Source organism: Rhipicephalus sanguineus, chromosome 1 (assembly GCF_013339695.2).
Source record: "Rhipicephalus sanguineus isolate Rsan-2018 chromosome 1, BIME_Rsan_1.4, whole genome shotgun sequence".
NCBI lineage: Eukaryota > Metazoa > Arthropoda > Arachnida > Ixodida > Ixodidae > Rhipicephalus > Rhipicephalus sanguineus.
This window is the reverse complement of record NC_051176.1, coordinates 181,055,104-181,075,356: the sequence shown is the minus strand read 5'-3', so window position 1 is coordinate 181,075,356 and position 20,253 is coordinate 181,055,104. Positions and strand designations below refer to the sequence as shown.

Sequence of the window (20,253 nt, the reverse complement as noted above, 5' to 3'; positions counted from 1 at the left end):
AACGCGCGCCGCGAAAACTACTCGTGGCTCAAGGTCATCGGCGAACACAATCTGCCCGCGCCCTCTCCTCAAGCGTAGCGGCGAGTGTCAGCACCTAACTATTTCTTACACCGTGGTTCTGACGCACGCTGCAAGCTAAGCAGGGAGGTACGGCACGGAGGGAAGGATGTATACGTCAGCGCGCGTGATGAAACTCGATCGCTCTCTCCCGCTGTGATTCCTGTGCGCGAGCGTAGTTATACTGCGCAAAAGGGAACCAGCGCTGGAGTTTCCGCGGTGTGGGCAGTGCCACCCTGGCGGTGAAAGCGCGCATACTCCAACCACTCCCGCGGACGAGAGTGGCCACTGGTTGAGGCGATGCGCGCGCGTACCGCCGAAATAAATAAAAAGGATGCTGGCGGTACTCTTGCGCATTCAAGTGCCACAATACGTAGAAATGAGGGACGACGTATCCTTCTGTGTTTTTCCTTCTAAAACATGAATAGGAACGGATGCGGCGTTGCATCCCGGCAATCACAGTATGTTCTGCTCTTGCTCTCCTGTCTAGTGGCGTCGGGCTGGTTTATAAACCGAATTGCGCGTGTCGGCTAGATTTATTCGATAGTGAGGGCCACCAGTGGGAACCGGGGCCAACGAGCAGAATTTAATCGGTGTTTTGCCGTAAATAAAACGTACATATTATGCAGCATGCGGCATATGTAACAATTTTTTCATCTGACCAACACCAAGTTCTTCCTGATGCCACCGATGATACGATAGGCAGGTAGTCTACATTATTTGCAAACAGTTACGCAGAGGAAAGCTGTCTGTCTACGATATGCATACGGGGGCACGTTCGCCGAAGCCGCTGAACTGTTATGAGAAATACGCACGCGATGGATGCCGCCGTTGAACTTCACTTGTACTACAGACAGAGTTCTTGTCACGAACAAAGCAGCGGGCTACTACTACTGGAAGCATAGCTTTCTGGAGTCAGCCGATGCGGTAAAGCTTCTTTGTGCATTGGCTGCCGCGGCGAAGTGACATCGGAATTTATGCCTCGCTAGAAAAGGGTCAAATGTCTTGGATTTTTACCCGCCGTTTAATTCGCCTAACGTACGGTTAGTTTTTTCGCTTGCCTGTGTCTGCTTAGAATAAAAGTGTTTGATCGACAATTGTTGGCGTTTTACGTGCCAAACAAGGTGTGATTATGAGGCACGCCGTAGTATGGGAATAAGGATTAATTCTGACCGCTTGGAATTCGTTAATGTGCACATGCATTTCACTACGCGGGTGTTCTTTTATTTCAACCCCATGGAAATGCGGCCACAGTGGCCGGAAATCTATCCCGCGCCCTCGAGCATAGCAGCGCGACACCATACATGCTATATGCTAGCACGGAGGTTTGCTTGATCAACGTCCGCGTGCATACGTACCGCGGGCTAGGCATACATACGGCAGAAAAACATTGACGCACCCATAGGCGTGCGCAAGGGGGGGGGGGGGGGGCTCCCCTCTGTTAACCTAAGAGGGGGGCGCAAAGTCAGCCCCACACATTGGCATAATGCGACTCGGGGGGGGGGGGGCGCAGTGTCAGCGCAATACATTGACATAATTTGGAGGGGGGGGCGCTGCGACGCACCTTCGTTCTCCCTGAAGGGGAACCCTGTGCACGCCTATGGACGCAGCTACCCCTTGCCTCTTACTTTCTTTTCTTTTTTGCTGCAGTAGTGGGCAGCTAGTATCGACGCAGCACGTACTTATCAATGGAGGCTTGTGAGCCTGCACTAGCTTGGCACAAATCCCAGCTCGCAACAAGAAAATGGTGACGACGGAGTCGCCACCACCGCACAACACTGTCTCTTCGACGCCGTATGCACAGACGTAGTCTGCTTTGCAGCGCTTCTCTCCGTTTTCCAGTGCTTTCCTGAGAAAGTAGCCTTCAGACAAAGTTATTTTTGTTCTAAACCATAGTGCAGTGTTACTGGCGCAATCGCTGCTCGAGCTGTTCGCGCCAAAATGAAGCACGGGAACGGCGCACGCGCGTGTGCTCACCGCGGTACAGTGAGGCCGGTCGTCTGGGCGCGAGCGGCTGAGTATGTCGCGACTCCCCGCCAGGCGCCCTTTTTCGGCGCGCCACCTATCCAGCGCTGGTCTCGGCACTGGCACATGGTGGCACCCCGTGGCAAGAAGCGCATCTGATCCAAACGCCGCTTTTGTATTATGTCGCCTATTGGACAACAGCATGCTATCTACTGCTGGACGTCAAATAGCAGGTGCCGGAAGCTACGCGGTATGGATTCTTACACTGACTGGGGTCTCTATATATTTACTTTTGTTTCGATTGATTTTTTTCAATATCCAATATTAACGCGATAGCGTTAAAGAGCTCGTTTCGCAGACATTCCGGTATCGGCGTCGGCGTTGTTTGTTGTGAGCGAAAATGCGAAATGGATACAAATAAATAAACAATAAAAATGTTTGAGTCGGCATTGAACTTGGACCTTCTGCGTGGTAAGCAGGTGTTTTACCACAGAGCCACGCCACTGCTTGAGAATTATTCTGAAAAAAAAATAAAAATAAAAACCTATACGAATGTCATGCAGAGCAACGCGTCTTCTCAACACATACAATATTGTGTGGCAGAAGCGTATGATCGCACCAGGCATGAAAACATGTGAATTGCGCAGCGAGTGAGTTGTTTGATCGCCCACCCATTACAAAACGCTCAGGTGTAATCAACCATAATCATCAGCCACAGCATCAGCAAAGTTTGCAGGTGCGTGTGTTGCCTTACGGACGCGTAGAGGGTACTTCTTCAATCGGCAAAAAAGGCAGACTCCTGACTGTACGTGCAATATGCATTCTAGGATAGTTTGAAATGATCAGTTCTACGCGCACAGACGTTTCTTTCCTTGTGGCACGGTTGAGGTCCAGTGAGAAGCGAATCCAGGCTAGCAAATAAGGAGGCGATGGGAACGGGGCCCCGATTACACGATCGCGTTCTTCTCTTGAAAGCGAAGCTTAAATGTCATCCAAGTTTTAGGAGCTGGCTCTCCAGGTTCTTTAGCTGGGGCAATGTCCCGCGTCGTAAACGTAACCTTAGTTCCATAAGCGACCGCTACAGGCACAGCTCGCGCGAAAGAGAAGTCTTCTTTCTCTTCTTCTTCGAGCGCCTTGATGATGATATTAACGCAGGCAAAACCACATTTCCTCGATTTCCTCGACCACACGTTCGGCCACAGCTGCAAGGTCTGCGACCGCTTGTGGTTCGAGAACAACCTGACCACAATCGCTAAGACTATAAAAACGTGTGAGGTCTTTATATGACAGTAGAGGAATTGTATGGAGCATTCACGGTTTACCCGATTATGTCCGAGCCAGCTTCTCAATCATCATTCACTTCGTGGATATGGCGGGATTTTTTTTAGCACATAAAATGCATATGTACATTGTAAGTTGTCTGTTTTCACATCACCTGACAGAGTTGTATTATTTTCGTTTTCGTTTCCACACAAGGGCTGTCTGTCTTTTTCAAGCGGAGCTTGTACTGACTGACCTGTGTAACTGGTGGTGTTCCAAAAAAAAACCCTCTTCACCCACAGTTGGCGCGCGCGCACCAGGGAAATAATAAAACAAAATAAATATTCTTCCCAGGGCTGGGATTTCAACACGGGTCCCTGCGGTCCGAAAGCGAGTGCCTTGAACACTAGGCCACGCGCCCATGCTTGCCCTATATGTGAATTGAACTGAAGCACACGAATGTGTTTACCGACGATGGAAAAAACAATTAGGAAGCGGTACACTTGCTGTGGGCGCGTCATTGCAGTATTTCACGTTGCGGACTAAAATTGATCAGCTGGACAATGCGTAAGGTCTATGTGAGGAATTGCACATTTCAGGAAAATTCCGACTTCGAGAAAATTGAATTCCTAAACCGCGCTTCCATGATCGCGCTATGGTCCTTTCGTCAGGCCGTTATAGAGGCTGACAAACGCTATAAAGAACATGAAAGACGCCACGGTGATTCCGTCCGAAAACAGGCTTCCGGGGACGGCCGCTACCTAGAAAGAAAGAAAGAAAGAAAGAAAGAAAGAAAGAAAGAAAGAAAGAAAGAAAGAAAGAAAGAAAGAAAGAAAGAAAGGCAGTACGTCAGACACGCCCACGCGAAGCCTAGCTTGCCCCCATTTCCCCGATTGGGAGAGGGCTCCTGAATATTTTGTTTTTGTTTTCTTTCTACGTGTGCTTTATATTGTTTTGGATACGCGCATACATATCTAATTATAATCTCTGACGCAGGGCTAATTGTCCTTGTTTCGCCTACTTACCGAATTCGTTTACTTTCTTATCTTAATACGTAATAAAATAATGTTTATTAGGGATAGGAAGTAGTTCTCCTGACTGTTTACTTTCGATTGTGTCCATGTGTTATTTGTACGTCTATATGGAAGGCTGTTGTATTCTTATCTCATGTGAATAAACTGCAACTCCAAAGCACCTCCTATTCCGCAAGAGAACTAACACTTGCCTACAAATCACTATTGTCATTCAACTACCAGACGCTACTTTTTATGTGAGTGCCCACCTGGTGTATTTGTTTTAACAAAATTGTGTGGAATGACCGAAGCTTTGTCTATTAATTTTAACGAAACATTCCTGAAAGCGCTGTCAGTTACTAATGACTCATGCATGGTCACTACGTTGGCTGGAGCCCTGAGATGGCGATCACGCTGGTTTCGGTGTCCTGGTCTCAACCTATTAGCAACCTATACTTTTCTGGAACACTTGAGCAGGAGACAAAGAAAAAGAAACAGCTAACCACACAGGGAACTCTCTAGTTTCAGGCCGAAAGAAAATAAATTACCGACAAGCACGGACACACTTTTTTGCAGGGCTCATGAAATAGCAACGCCCCAACTCTTGAACCAATAAAAAAAAATGAAGCAGCCGCAGACCCTACTAAGCACCGAGTGGCCTTGGTGGTTTGGCTAACAAAAACATTGTTTTCGTGTGCTTGGCTAATTAGATCAGTGGTGCGATTTAGGCTCGTCTAGTGGGACGATAACTCAGTTACTGCAACCTGCAATTCCTCTCAAGAATCTTTTTTATTTTATCTCATATATGAAACAACTTCTTGCAGTGTGTGTGCGCATGCGCGCGCGTGTGTGTGTGTGTGTGTGTGGTATCATTTAGAGCGTGACAAATCGCCCACTAGAGCAACGCGACAACTGATTCCCGCCTTTCGAGCGTGTGCACATGAATTGTGAGATTAGGCCCAACAAAGGCCTGATCCTTTGGTGGTTGGTGTCTTTGGTGGCTTTTGTCGCCCCACGTTTCTATCGCATATTGCTTTGTGTTTGAATACATGTGCCACTAAATGTCTCGCGGCCTTGAAATAGAGAAGAAAATTGACGTCAACGTGAATTAGTGCTGGCGAGTGATAGGTTCGGCGTGGCGTGAATAGAGCAACTTTTATTTGCGCATCTTCTAGACAGTGTCAAGTAGAGGCTTAAATATGTTAGGGTAATTCTTCGCGCGAGACATATTGGAGAAAGTTATGTAGATACAGAGAATCCATTTAACAGAACCCCTATGACAGAAGAAAGAGCTCCATTCTTTTCAAGCTTCATTAGACCGAACTACTCTAATGTAAAAAAAAAATATTGTTTTAATCTGCATATCCTGCTTTTTTTTAGCCTAAATAGAACGTCCTTATTGCAGCTCGAAATGCTTGCATGGAAGCCACGAACCTAACAAATTGCTCTCACATCGTTTCTCTACCACAGGTATGCTTTGTGGACGAATAAAACGAAACTGCGTTGGTGCACCTAGTAAGGAGCAATGTCCACATATTTACATGTTTTTGCACTAAACATACTTAGACTAGGCAGGTGAACTTGTCTCTAATTTTATTGCAGTCTGCGAAGCATTCACTATCACTGAAATTGTGAGTTCAGTTTGTGCGCCTCAGTGTATCTCATGAGTTTTCTCAAGCGCCCGCTCTGCCTCAAAGCACCATGCGGAGTGCTTTTTTTTTTCAAGGTCACAAAGCGCGTAACGACCTGTCGTTTTATTTTAACAAGTCAGGTGTCGAGATGCTAAGCTCGAGGACGGGGACTCGATTCCCCGCATCCTTGGTGAGGGCTAAATACAAGAACACTCGAGTACTTTGAAGAACCCAAGATAGTCAAAATGAATCCGCGGAGTCCCGCACTTCATACTGCATGTCTCATAATTATACCAGACATTTGGCCCATAAAGTTCCATAATTACATCGCAAATGGCGGAATGCTAATGGGCTCCTGCGAGAGGCAACACGTGAAGTCCAAATTAAGATTTCTCTCTCCTGGGTGTCTCGTTTGGACTGACGAGTTCATATTGGCTACGTTGCGATCGGCTAGAAGATTCTAAAACCACCATTCTAATTTTACTACATGTCGTGAGCAAGCTCGCGATATTGTAGGCTGTTTCGATATATCGTTGTTTCCGCGTAAGTACCGTTTATAAATGTACAACATACCAAAGTTGGCACTGCGCTCACGCTTAGGCAATAGGACTAGTATCTTTTCGTTCATATATTGAGAAATAGCCATGCGCATTTGGTACTTCACGAAGGTGCCATTACGGGGTAGTGTGAGCCTGCCATTAACTTTAAGCGCGCTCGCTTTCGCGCGGTATATTCTTAAGGGTGTGCTATCAATCGCATCGATGCCTTCTATTATAGAACGATCCCGAAAAAAACAGCCAAAGCAGCGGATACAAGCGCAAAGCAAGCAGTATAAAATTCAAGTTACTAAGTGGACTGTTCTCTAAAAGGGCAGTAAACTAGTACAGTTCGTAAACTGTGGGTTCGTTTGATATAAATACCACGTAAAAAGGTCTTATGACCTGATGAATGCTGCACTAGGCTTGTGTATTAGACGTCGTGGGTTCGATTCCCGCGTAGTCAAGTTGTTCAACTCGTTGTACATTTTATAACCGCGCATATTTTTTTTCTATTGTTTCAAGATCCATCATATTTTTATCTGTACACGTTTCATTTCATTTTTTTACGTTAGCGGGAGCTGTTATCTCAGACGGACAACTTATGAATACCTTACCCGCATTTTCCGCTCTCAATGAAGCTTTTACATAATGCCTTAGTCATTAAAATATATGGAATGCTGCGCCCCTACAAGTGCGCTACTCCTAGCGAGGGTGCGATCCCCCTGCCTAATCAGGATTATTTATACCAACATAGCATCAAATCAAGTTTGTAGATGCTGTCAAAAAAAGCAGCGAATATGAAAACTGCATTCCATACTTAATAATGGGCATGGCGCATGTCTCGAAACATGAATGACTCGTGCTGTAAGGATGTTAGTTGCGCTTTGAAATGACGGGTTCACTTTGGTAAGCTTCGCTGCAGAGCGGTTTTGTCATGCGCCAAAACACACTAGTAGTAAAACAACGCTATGCAGTGAAACGTGCTACACGAAGGAGAAGGGCTACATCTCATGCCGTATTGCCGATATACCGAGCTATCCCCGTGGTATCTTAGCAGGTAACGTTTCGCGCTACTAAGCTAGAGGGCGTGTGTTCAGTTCCTGGCCATAAAGCAAGAACACCCTTGTGCATAGGTTTAGGTGCACGTTAAAGGGACACTAAAGGCAAATAATAATTTATTTCAGAATGAAAGGTCAATGTTTGAGAACCTCTAAAACGTCAGTATTAGTATAAACAGCAGTGCTCTACTAATCGAGACAATAAGGTAGGTGTAGGACACGATATGCGCCCTCAGTGGGACATTTCGTAATGAGGTCGACGACGTCGAGTCCCGAGTACAATTAACCACTAGTACTCAAACTACTTATAATAAAAAATAACATTCCGTGCATTACAAGACGTAATAAAATACTGCTTGTACGTTTCGCTTTGATTCACGGAAAAAAGAACTTGGCGTTACCATGGCGAACGCCGCGGGTGGTTCAAAGGTTCCGTTATCACCGGGCTGCTCTCGGCTCACGCGGTCGGTTCTCAGTGGTAGTTTTCGCTTGCGTAGTCATATCTCAAGGGTAATTTCTTTATCGCATATTGCTGCGCGGGCGTTGTTGGCTGGCAGAACTCGCTCTAACTGAAATTTAGAGAAAATGCCGCGTCCATGTCATGTCTGGTGCAGCAGCGAAATCAACGACTTTCCAGTGGGCGCCATGGATTGAACTCCTACTCTCGGAGTGTGTAAGCGTTTAAGTGCCGCACTTCTACGGATGTGAGATGAACAACAACAAAATCTACTCCTACTGTGCTGACTTCATTTTCATCCAGAGGATTATGAAATCAACCGCAACGTAAGCAAGTCAGTAAGCCGCCCTTCAAATTAAGTACTGCTTCCCCGCAGCGCTGTTTTGTCGGTCTTGTCAGGATGTTGCATGCCCACGTAACGAAAATGAAAGAATAAAGAAATGGTTTCAAGATTTAATAAAAACAAAACTGTATTAATAGGAAGGGCTACATATCATTCTCGTTGGTGTTTTGGTGAACCGTACCTCTCCGCGCTTCAAAGCCAAATGAGTCGGCAGGCGCCTTCCGCACGACTCCTCGGAGGGGATGAACATTGGTCCGACGTGGATCACACAAGTGAAGGCTGCACACACGGATTTTACGGGCTGATCTTGTCGCGTTTTGGCGCCATGGCGCACCAGCGGCGTAAACAGAGGCTCGCCGAACGGTGCCAGCACAAATACACACACACACATGGGGCGGCCGTATTCCCGCACTCATGGCCGGATCGCATGCAGCTTCCCGACTCTACACAGCAGTGCGCTTCCGCAGAAAACGTCGCATTACAATGCAAGCAGCAGTGGGCAGCAAAACAAGCATAAAAAGTAGTATTCTTGCGCGCGTTTCAAGTGGAAGCGCAATGTTGCCAGGTAATGGAAGGCGCTGGCGTAACGCCCGCTAAAGGCGGCTTTGGCGAGTGCTTACGTCACTAGTCATTGAGAGGCGGGAGGTTTGAATTGAGCTGTAGCAGTATGCGGACCACTAAAACGTGATTTTCTTTCAAAGTGAGCATTTCCTTAGCACGAAATAATCACTACGAGGATTCTGGAATGGTATTTCAAAAGTCCACGCCGAGTTGTATTTCGCCTTAAGTGTCCCTCTAAAGGACCTGAGGTGGTCAAAATGAATCCGGAGGCCCCCACTACGGCGTGCCTCATAATCCTACCGCGGTTTATTTTAACCCCATAAAATGTTAAGGCGAAAGCCTTAGATGCCTCATCAAACGGGAAAAGTGACCGTCGGCGTAAGCATCGGCGGCGTCAACACGAGTGATGCAATAAATCATCATCGTGTGATGACGTCATCATGGCGTCACAGATTGCGAGAACTTGTGACGTTGTTATGACGTCAAATCACGTGACGTCTCATGATGACATCAACACATGACATCGTCGCCTCTTCAAAGGCGAGCCTTGGTCGAAGGAGGCACTGTAAGACCACGTGAGGTGCAGAGAGCTTCCAATTCCTCCGATTTCGAAGGCAGCGCCAAACGACGTTGGGTGCGGAAAGCTTTCGGGTGCAATCCATTCAATCGACTGAGAAGAAGAAGAAGAAGAAGGCTTTCGCCTTCCAGTCATCTTAGGCAAATGAATAAGGGACCGTGTGACTTTTATTTTCTGTTCGTCTATACATTAAAAATTTCCTGTTGGGAATAATTTATTTTATGAAACAGTGTAATTTAACACGCAAGGAATTAATATCACCATGGGGGAAGAGATAAAGAAAAGATCGAATGAGTAAACGAAAATTTGTTTGGGAGAAAGCCAGTGGAGGAATATGCTCGTGTAGACATCGAGTGTAAACCACAGCCAACAGATTTTGAAAACCAGACAAGATGCGCTGTAGACCAGCTGCGTTCAGAAAAAAATAATGAGCCAGCCAGGACCCAGATCAATATGTTAAAGAATATTGAACCAAAGTACAGGAAAAAGTTATCGCAAAAAATTCGGCAGATCCCACGCGTTGTGGGAATCGGTTTCATGCGAATCAGTCAGCAAGTACTTCTATGCTGTATTTTATGGCTTTTAGCCAAGCGTTACGAGGTGGATCGACCTGTTTTTGTAAGTGTAGTAGCTGTGTGCACATCGTGGACTTACCAGGAATGTCGACAACACTGGCGTTTTAAGGGTAACTTATGGTGCGACGTAACGTCAGCCCTCACGTTAGAGTACATACGTCAGTATTATCGAAATTAAGTACACTTTATGGCACAGTCATCCGAATATTATACGTAACTTTCGTTAATGTATTCCTCCGGTGTCGAGCAATGCTTCAATATAGCTTGCTGAATCATAGGAGTACAAATGTAATGTTTATTAGAATTAATGCTATAAAAGGGAGCCAACACTAGAACCGCAGACGTTAATCTGATATCACGCCTGTATCGTAGGAGTACATATGTAGTGTTTATTGCTTTCCTGTAAAATTATATACCCAGCACCACAACCACAATTGACGTTGCAGCGATATTACGCCTGCATAGTCTGTTTTTCGAAACCAGTTTATAGACCTGACATGGCTCTGTGGTAGAATACCTGATTTCCACGCAGAATGCTTGGGTTCGATTCTTGCTTGGATCCTAATTTTTATTCTTTCCATTCGTCGGGTCAACGCTGCAGATGTCGTTTTTTCTTAACGCTCTCGCACTTCAAATAACCAATGTCTGTTCTCGCCGTTCCTGGGTGGATATAAACTGTCAGTCATCTGTGGCGCATACCCGTAAGCCGCGACCCGTAGTAAACGGGTACATGCCACACGTGTCTGGAGGAAAGGGTTTGACGACGCGCGACAGGACTTTCACTTTATTCATGTCATGACCCGACAGTCATATTCGTCAAATCCTCTTACCCTCACATGCCAATCTTGTTCTACGCCAAGTTAAGGAGGCGATCATGAGAGCACCCAGCCGTAGGCGGCTAGATAGATAGATAGATAGATAGATAGATAGAAACGCTCAAAAGTGCCAAAGGTTCGCTAAGGAATGCTTCGAATGTCACCTAATTCGGAAGATGTCTATTTTTTACAGCGACGCTGTTAAGCTTTTCTTTATGCCTTGCAGAGCCGACAAAAAACCATCATCATGAACCGGCACGCGCTCTCTTCTTACTCTTCGTCTTCTTCTTCATCTTCTACTTCGCTCCCAGAACACGTGCGCCGATATGTCCGGCGTGGAATGCAATAACTCTGATGGGCGGGAGAACTAGTGCAGAAAGAGAGAGAGAAAGAAAGGGATCGAAAGAAAGAAAGAGAGTGAAATAGAGAGAAAGAAAGGAAAGAAATGCAGAATAAGGCAGAAATACAGAGAAAGAAGTAGTAGGCAGAGAGAGAGAGAGATAGAAAGAAACTGAGACAGAAAAAAGAGAGAGCAAAACAAAAAGTGAAAGAAACAGAGAGTCAAAGAAATATAGAGAAAGAGATAGAAAGAAAAAGGAAGGGAGAAATAGAAATAGAGAGAGAGAAAGAAAGGGAAAGAAAGACACATGACAGGCTCTCGCCGAAACCACGTAAAGGTCCCAAAAAAATGTAGACAGCGTGCACTAAGTCGCGCAAGGCTGAGTCACAGCGGAGCCGCTGATCTCCTATTTCCGGCTTCCACCAGCCACTCCTAGCGACTACAAGCTCCCTGGAAGAGCTGCGAACGACACTGCGCATGTCTTAACGTAGAGAGGTGATCGAGGTGGGGGACCGACCGGAACGGAAGAGCCGATTGGGCTTGATGGGGCTTGGGAAATAGCGAAACTTAGCAAGTCTTGGCAATACCTAGCATTACCTAGAAATACTTAGCATAGCCTAGCAACACTTAGCAAAACCTAGCAACTTAGTGCAAGCTGTGTAACCTAGCGTTGCGCAACTTAGTGCAAGCTGTGTAAAGTTTTTTCTACAACATAAAAAAGGGGGGAGGGGGGGGCTTACGTGCGTTGGACCTATGGTGCCAAAATTTTCAAATTATAAAAACATTGCCTTAATATATAACATCAGTAACGTGCCCCTTAAGTAATATGAAAAGGTTATAACCATACATAGAAAGAGAGATGGCGACAGAGCAAGCAGGGCTCCGAACAAGCCGCGACACCAAATATCACTTAGAAACGAGGTAGCTTAAGGCAAGTTACAAAAACTACGAAAAAATTTTTCAAATTTTTTTCCATCCGCTAAAGGAAATATTTTTTATGTTGAACACTCCAAGGTTGTAAACGTTTGAAAAATCTGAATTCTCGGATACCTAGTAATTCTACTAAAAGTTTTACACCGCACAAGAATCACTTCTTACAATAAATCTTGGAAACACAGGTTTGTTTAAGGTTGAAAAGATGTCAAGCAAGGGTGCAGGCTTTCTCCGTGCTTACTCATTTTATACACAGAGTATGTACTTTGGAAGTGCGATTTAAAAGGCCGCGATATGGGCGCTCAAATCCACTGAAAAACACGCATGCGAGCGTATACGATACATAGACCGTATTACTTAAGGAGCAAGCTTACTTCTTCAATCATGCTAGTCGCGAACCTTCCCAGAGGCTCTGTGTATCATAACTAAAACATGGCAGATTTCAAATTCCGATTAAAATTAGCCGTTCTGTAGAAACAGTAATTCACAGACTTCGTCCAGGCTTCCTATATAGGATAAGAAAAACTAACTGCGCTACATGTACATGTGAAGAGGCAGAAGAAGACACAGAGCACCTCTTTCTACACTGCAAAAATTATGCTGTTCCCCGGGAAAAATTCTTACAAACACTAAACAGATTGGACAGACGGCCGCTATCATTAGCAAAAGTATTGGGTCCATGGCCAACTGAAACTCTTCAAAACATTGCTGCACGCGCCCTAGTACAGTTTTTAGAAGAGTCGGGAATATCAAAAAGATATTGATTCACATTTGTAATTATTCTTCACATTTAGATACTTCTGGTCACACGTTTCGCGTTGCCTCTTGTGATTCAAGACAGCTGTGTTTAAAGTGTGGGCAACGCCCAGTGACTTTTGTGTGATGTGATGGCACTCTACAAAGGACTGTGAGTTGAACCCTTCGGCAAAGTGCGAACGATTATTGTGCGTCTTCTGTGTGAACATTGTTGTCATCACGTGGACATTATGCATGATGTGTGAACATTCCTTTTAAAAGGACATTGCCGTGAGTGAGTATACTTTTGTTTATAACTTCGTGACGCTAATTAATAAGTAAGGGATCGAGGAGTAGCCGGAGCCATGTATAGGCACCAACCTCTCCTTAAACACATTTAATAATAAAAAAAGTCTGGATCGTCACCTGTTGCTCGCCAGTCTCCTCGTTACCTGCTGGCGAGGAAATTAAAATTGGCATTTTTTTGTGCTTTCGTTGTTTGGGCCCGCACAAGCTTCATAAAGCTTATATATGCAGTTAAACATCGATATAACGAAGCCAGTAAAATCGGTATTCCCTTCGTTATATCGAAACTTCATTAAATTGAAATTTGGACCTTTTGAAAAGTACAGTTGCCGAAGCTTCTTTTTCTTTTTTTCTCTTTTTTGCATAGGGAGTGCCTGAAGGATATTTGTATAATACGGAAGTACGCAAAACTAATTTCAATAACGCGAATGAAATCAACTTTCTTGAGACACAGGACCGGCCCCCGGGGCTTGATGCTGCGTCGGCGAAGTCCTTTTCACAGCGGCCGATGGCCACGCGCGAAACCGAAATAAATGCAGGTTCAACGTTCTGTGGTAGTATGCGATTAGCGAAGACATCTTGCCTGTTCTGCCGCCGCAGCTTGTCATGAATACCTCGGGTGCTGCCCAGAGTAGAGCGACGTCGATGCTGTCGTGTTCACCGAACCGAACCACTTGCTTTCCACTCGCTTCGATGAGCGTGTAACGTCTAAAAAACGTCGCACGCCACAAAACCTAACGAGCTGTGGTCTAGCATCGTAAAAAGCAATGTGACAACCTGCATTACGGCACCTCCGTTTACGGTGGCGACGTTTTCTGTCTTGAGACATTGCGCGTGCATATGTCCGAAGAATCGAGCAAGGCCCGTTACGGCGTCATGAATTCCGGTCGCCGCTATGCATTGGTTCAGCAACAGTATTTTAATTCGACTTTGTCACAGAACATCCACATATTACGTTTCTCGCCGGTCGAGATGAAAGAAGGAGTAAAGAAGAAGGGGCAAAAACTCAGTCTGCGTTCCCCAGGTGATGGCGCTTGCTTGCCAGCCTCGATGTTTACTCAGACTGCACAAGCGTGGAACTGACTTATATTTTTCGTGAGTTAACAACTTCAATGTAATTTTAGGTGCAGCAAAGTATTTCTGCCTCGACCTAGAGCTCGTGTGCGAAGATGACAGGTACTTGACCGCCGTAGCATTTTCATTAAACAATCTGTATTGTCTAAAAAATAGAACACCTTGTATATACAGTCGAACCCACTTATAACGATGCTTCATACCACATGTGATAATATTTACGTGGGGGTAGTAAATGCTGCAGTTAGTAACTTTTACTGCCTTTCTTTTCTAAGAGTGCACAAAAGCAACTGGAACAACAGTGCTTTTTCAATGCAAGTCTGATGGCCGTATATATCTCGAAATCCGCGCTTCCCTCATATTTTATTCCAAGTTCATATGCCTTCGAAGGCTGCCGGATCGAATCCTTCAAATTCAGAATCCACCGTAAATAAATTAGTTAAGCTGTTAATTAATCAATTTTTCTATGAACTACTAATTAGAGCGATCTCAGCATTTATAGACGTCCGTCACACCTGACATATTTTGGTAAATTGCATTCTTTCCTCGGAAATCGTATGTTTAATAGTTGTCAAAGAAAAAAAAAAAGACAGGAAAAACTCCCCGTACATTCTTTTTGCAGATGGAAAGACATGCGTAGTGGACACCCTTACCTCTTTCTTTCTCCCGGCACAATTTGTTTCCGTTCAAGCTTATATGAGAAAAAAAGAAATGAAGTTGCCATGACAGCCTACGCACGCGAGTCTGGAACTCGCGAAACTCGTTCAGAAATTGCAAGAAGCAACTGCAAAATTGCCTTTATTATAGGATTCTTTTGAGAGTGCATCAGAACACGTAACGGAGAGAGAACATCAACAGTTCACGCAAAACATGTTTACAGATACCATATATGCACTTTTCTGTAGGTGGTATGCGTCATAGGTGAATTAAGCGCTATATACATACACAAAAATAGCAATCCATTTACAATTACCGAAGACCCGTTCACTTTGAGCGTTCAAGAATTGAAGAGCTCGCGCAAGTGTACACGATCTCACCAGTGTAACCGCGATCCCACTGCAGAGAGGCGCAGACCCACGATGGTCGATGCAGCTTCACCTCGCACTAGCTGGTACAGGATGATCACAGAAAAACCGAGACGTAGCCAAGCCGCAGGACGAGCGCACTTGATTAAATGGCAGAACATCGTGAAGAGCCTCCGATTGCTCGCTTTACCCTCGTGTCCATTCGCCTTCTGCTGACTCAGACGCAAGTCCTAAATGTCTTCCCGATGAAGACACACTGAGAGGCAGCCGCAGCTCGAACTTGTCGATGTCTGTGATCGCCCACTGTAAGATGATGCTGTCCATCACAGCTTGAAGAACACTGACAGTTTGTTCACTCAGCACCATCACACACTGTCACCGTCGTAGTTATTCATGATTGTGAGTAAACAACACCAAGTAACAACAATTCAACAGCAACATTACACAAATGCTCAGTGGTCACAAGTTGAACCGGCCGCTTGGCCAATGTCATCGGAAAGAGGAATAAAAGTATTATGCTTTCTACCTCACCTGCGCAGCTCCATCGTCAAAGTTACTAGTTCCAAATACTGTGAATGTGAATCTTTATGTGATGTTATTCGCCCACGTCATTCATAAATTTCTCTGTAATACTACACTGCGCAGTGCGGCTTTACCGCTGTATATGGCACGCAACACACGAAGAATGAGGGCATTCACAATAGACGCGCTCGTCGGGTGTCCTAAACATTAATTTTGCGTAGATTCATCTTGTCCATAGAGGTCGCTATTTTTCCGGCCGAATATCGGCTACTGCGGAAGTCGAAGTACAACCGAATAACATGCATTGCCTAATCGGGATGTTTCCAATAACTAGTTCCCAGAAGTGATGTTATAATTACTTTGCTTTGAGCAATGAGCGTCCACGCCTTCGCGGTGCCAGGCGTAAACCCACGCTTTACTTATCGTAAATCATCCCATATAACGTTAATGGTTTGCTGTGCGTCCAACCTAAAAGTTTGGTTGAAAGGAATAACGGCCACCTTTGCGTGTTGTAGCTGACGAAATTAAGAAGGTTGTGGATATCCACGTTACCTCATATAAGGTCTACCAATTCCTTATGTGATATGCGTGTTTTTGCATATGTGTGCCCGAATGTTCTATTTTCCATGAACTGCCTTGTATGTTTTACTTTAAGATATGTGTTCAAGTTTCACTCAAGGGCTAAGGAGTAGCCGGCGCCATAATTGTGCGCCAACATCTCCTTATATATCATATCAATAAAAAAAAACTCATATAAGGAAACTAAAAGCCACGTATAAAGTGGTGAGTTGCGAATTTTGTTACGCCCCTCATGGAAGGAGGTGTATGAAGAGATTGAAAAACTTATATTAAGGCAGTTATGAAAATCGCCCTTCTTTCATTCGAGGCTTTCCGAACAGTTCCAAGTTACATCACAAAGCCGCCGGTAGAACTGCGAGTCGGGCAAGTATTTATTGGACTGCTCGCAGTTGATTATGCTTAGTGAGAGCTTTAAAAGGACCAAAAGTTTCTTAGTACACTTTAGTTGCCGTGAGGTTGGTCATCTTGCTTCATATTATTTACAGTTAGTAAGGACAACGGACTTAAAATTTAAAATTAAGCATGCTGCGCACTATTTCACAGAGATCCACTTCGAGAGATTCAGGCACATATTCACTGGATTTTTTTTTCTTCTCAGACAAAGAAATGTCAACGTGCCGTTGACGGAATGAAACTACGAATCAGAAACGGGTATCTTAATAATCATTGTAAAAGTGTCGCGCGCCCTCTCGGCTTTCCGTAATGCAAAAGGGCTTAAACAAATATGCTCAGAGTGACATCTTTTAGTGGGATTTGAGAAAAAATTCACAGGTAAACGCAGTTGCCAGGTTGGACATAGTATGTGGGTAATACAATACGCACAGTAATTTGTGAAACAGCATTATACGGTATCACACTGACCGTAAGCTCGTCACGTAACTATGAAAGACATTCGACTTTCTCTTTATTTTTTTTTTTTTTTTTTTGAGTCGGACACCTCGCTTTACCTGAAGACACAAATGATGGTCTGAATCCCTTCGACGGTCCTTTCTTCTCGGAAAAATGTGTGATATTGAAAAGGGCACCTACTTTAGGAAGCCAATGATTTAGTAATCTTGAAATGATGGTTTTATCTTACAGTAAATTTGTATTCATACACACATGTTATTTATAGGTCACTATATAATAGGCAATGTCTCTAACGTAAGGCGTGTCTTGTGTCAGTGTATTCCTGTCTTGTGGCGGCGCACAGAATGCAAGTTCTCGCGGCGGAATGCTTACGCAGGATGTAAGTGGACAGTGTCTTTTGACATCCACTTAGCCTTTTGCCGCATTCTCCACATGGAAGCATGTGCTGACGAAGGTAAGCAGTATGATCACACGTATGTTAGGGGGGTTTCCTTTGAGCTCGAAAGATGCTTGGGGCCATCAGCGGGAATGACGTACTTGCACTCTGGGTTCACTTCCACCATTTCACTTCCTTCCTCTGTGCCGGTTGTTGGCCTTGATTCTGGCTTAAGCGAGCCTGCGAACGGGAGGGAGTGCATGCGAGTATAAAAGAAGCATTAATGAAATGTTACATTAGAATTGAATGCGTAAAGATCAATATGTCTTGGCACAGCACTACTGCAGCAGCATTTCTGCCGTTAACATAGCTAATACACGCCATCTGAACTTGCCCCGAGGTGATCTGAATGCAAATATGGCTGTCATCAAAAACGTTCTGCTTAAATGGGGTCTTCAATAGTCGCAGCACGTCCATCGCGCCCTGTTGGAATCTACATGCAGCGAAACTCTTTCGCACCTTCATGTTTCACCCAGCACTCAGACGCGCACGATGCCATCTATCTTCATAGGCATCTTCCACCCGTTTTCTGTAACGCGGTATTATGCCCACGATGTCGACTATAATTTCTCACCGAACTGGTCTAAGAGGCCATTCTTAGCTAGGCTGTTACTAGAGGGGAAGTGTAGGGCGGCAGTACAAACCGGAAGTGAAAAGTGGAAACTGCAAGTAATGTGAAGAGGCCAGCATTGAACGTAAGACCGGAATAGCTTACAATAAGTCACTTGACCGACTTCAAGTGACATAACGGAAGTTAGGTGCGATCGCGGAAGATCTGCTGCAGTTTTATAAATGTGACCTATTCGGTTCGACCGCAGCACAAAGCAGCGGCAGCAGTGTGAGCCCTGGTTACCAAGGCCTGGGGACTATCACAAAGAAAGCTTCGCTTTACAAGCACAACCGAATAGCAGCGGGCGCAGGCGCTTCTACGAGCAAGTATTGTTCAAACACAGACGGAAAACTTGAAAAACCAAAAAAAAAAAAATTAAATGTCACGCATTACCTAAAGCAAATAAACAAGCGCGATGCATTTTCGAAAACGCAATTTGTTTTCATCTATGTTCAATGTGCATTGCCTATTTGAGATTTAGTAAACCCCACAAAAATTAAGCTTACCTTTATGCATATGCTAAGGCCATTGTTATGTCACTACTTCAACATTTCACTTCCTCTGCCATTTCCTGCATCTGATACTTCTCGTGGATAGCATATTTTCGAAGAAAGGCAATGCTCAATATGGACAGCACACAAGGGAGAGAGACAACAGGTGCGCAAACTTGCAACTGTTTATGCACATCAAGAGCGAGTGAGCATATAGCACAAAGAAGACAAAGCCAGAGATGGGCACCCCACATGCGCACATAAGAATGCACAAGCAAAAAAACTGCATTAACATCATGTTTCTAACACAGTAAATATTAAAAAAACGCTTTCATTTTCGTAAATTACAACATAGGGGGTTCTTATGCAATCACTCCCGCTTCTTTTGATGAGGAATGATTCAATCAGTTCCAGAGCTGTCTTGTCTTTGCTACCTTTTAAGATCTTTGTTTCTGTCAGCTTCACTTAACATTGTTTCCCGTTTCCCCACAGGCTTTACAGTGACGGGTATGAGAGTATCCGTACCATTTCGTACCGTGCGACTATAGTCATTAATTATTAATGCATCGCTCGGTTTGGTCGAGGCCGATGTATGATTTCCCACGACAGTGGTATTCCATAAACCACGCCCACCACACATTTGACAAACTGCCTGCAACAAGCTGGCTATCCGTCTTCGCTTATAAGCTCAGTCGCGGAAGCATTACTGCAGAAACTTAAAAAAGAAACGAACAATTAGAGCACAATGTGAATCTTCCAAAGAGAAATTGAAACCGATTGTTATTCCTTGTACTCATAAGGTAGCCCATAATATGAAACATGTTGCCGCAAAGTACAATGTACCTCTGGTGCTTTCTGCCCCAAGAAACTGTCTTCCTTTTCCTGTAACACCGATTCCAACAAGCCAAAGAAAGTCGATTGTCAAAAGAAAGATGCAAATCCGTTTGCCAAATGTGCGCAGGGCGTATAGTTTATAGGATACTGCAGACGTACGGGTAATCATACTTTAGCCAGTCCGGCCTATGAATTAATGATCGCTTTGCCGGCTATAATGGCGCGTTACGAAATAACACGGGTACTTTCACACCACATCACTGCAAAGCCTGCGGGGAAAAAGAAAACAATGCTTGCCAAGCGAAGCTGACGGAAATAAAGATCCTAAACCATAGGAAAGACAAGACAGCTCGGGAAATGATCGAGGCATTGCACATCGAAAGAAGCGGGAGTGATTGCATAAGTACCCCCTCATCTGTTATTTACAAAAATGAAAGTGGTTTTCTTTTTAGATTTAATGTCTTAGACACGCGAGTGAGTGTGTGAGTGACTGAAATAACTTTACTGCAGGTCCGGCGAGGACGCGATCTCCTCGCGCACCTGGCTATTCTCACTCCGGGGCGTTTAGTGCAGTTTTTTTATTCAGCCTACTAAGGGCAAGCTATTTAGACACACCATTTACCGCAGGTGGTACGCAGAGCTCGGAAGCGCTTCAGCGTGCTCTCTTC

The 20,253-nt window shown here is 44.8% G+C and overlaps 1 protein-coding gene across 1 annotated transcript in view; it reads right to left on the bottom strand.

The window, feature by feature from the left end:
• Window positions 1-17,681: 17,681 nt before the first annotated feature.
• The window catches only part of LOC119380540 (hemicentin-2), a 50,472-nt gene continuing 47,900 nt past the window's right edge, over window positions 17,682-20,253 (bottom strand). The window contains exon 8 of the mRNA XM_037648989.2: window positions 17,682-17,830. Coding sequence (XP_037504917.1) covers window positions 17,682-17,830 — 149 coding nt within the window. The remainder of the gene's footprint in view (window positions 17,831-20,253) is intronic.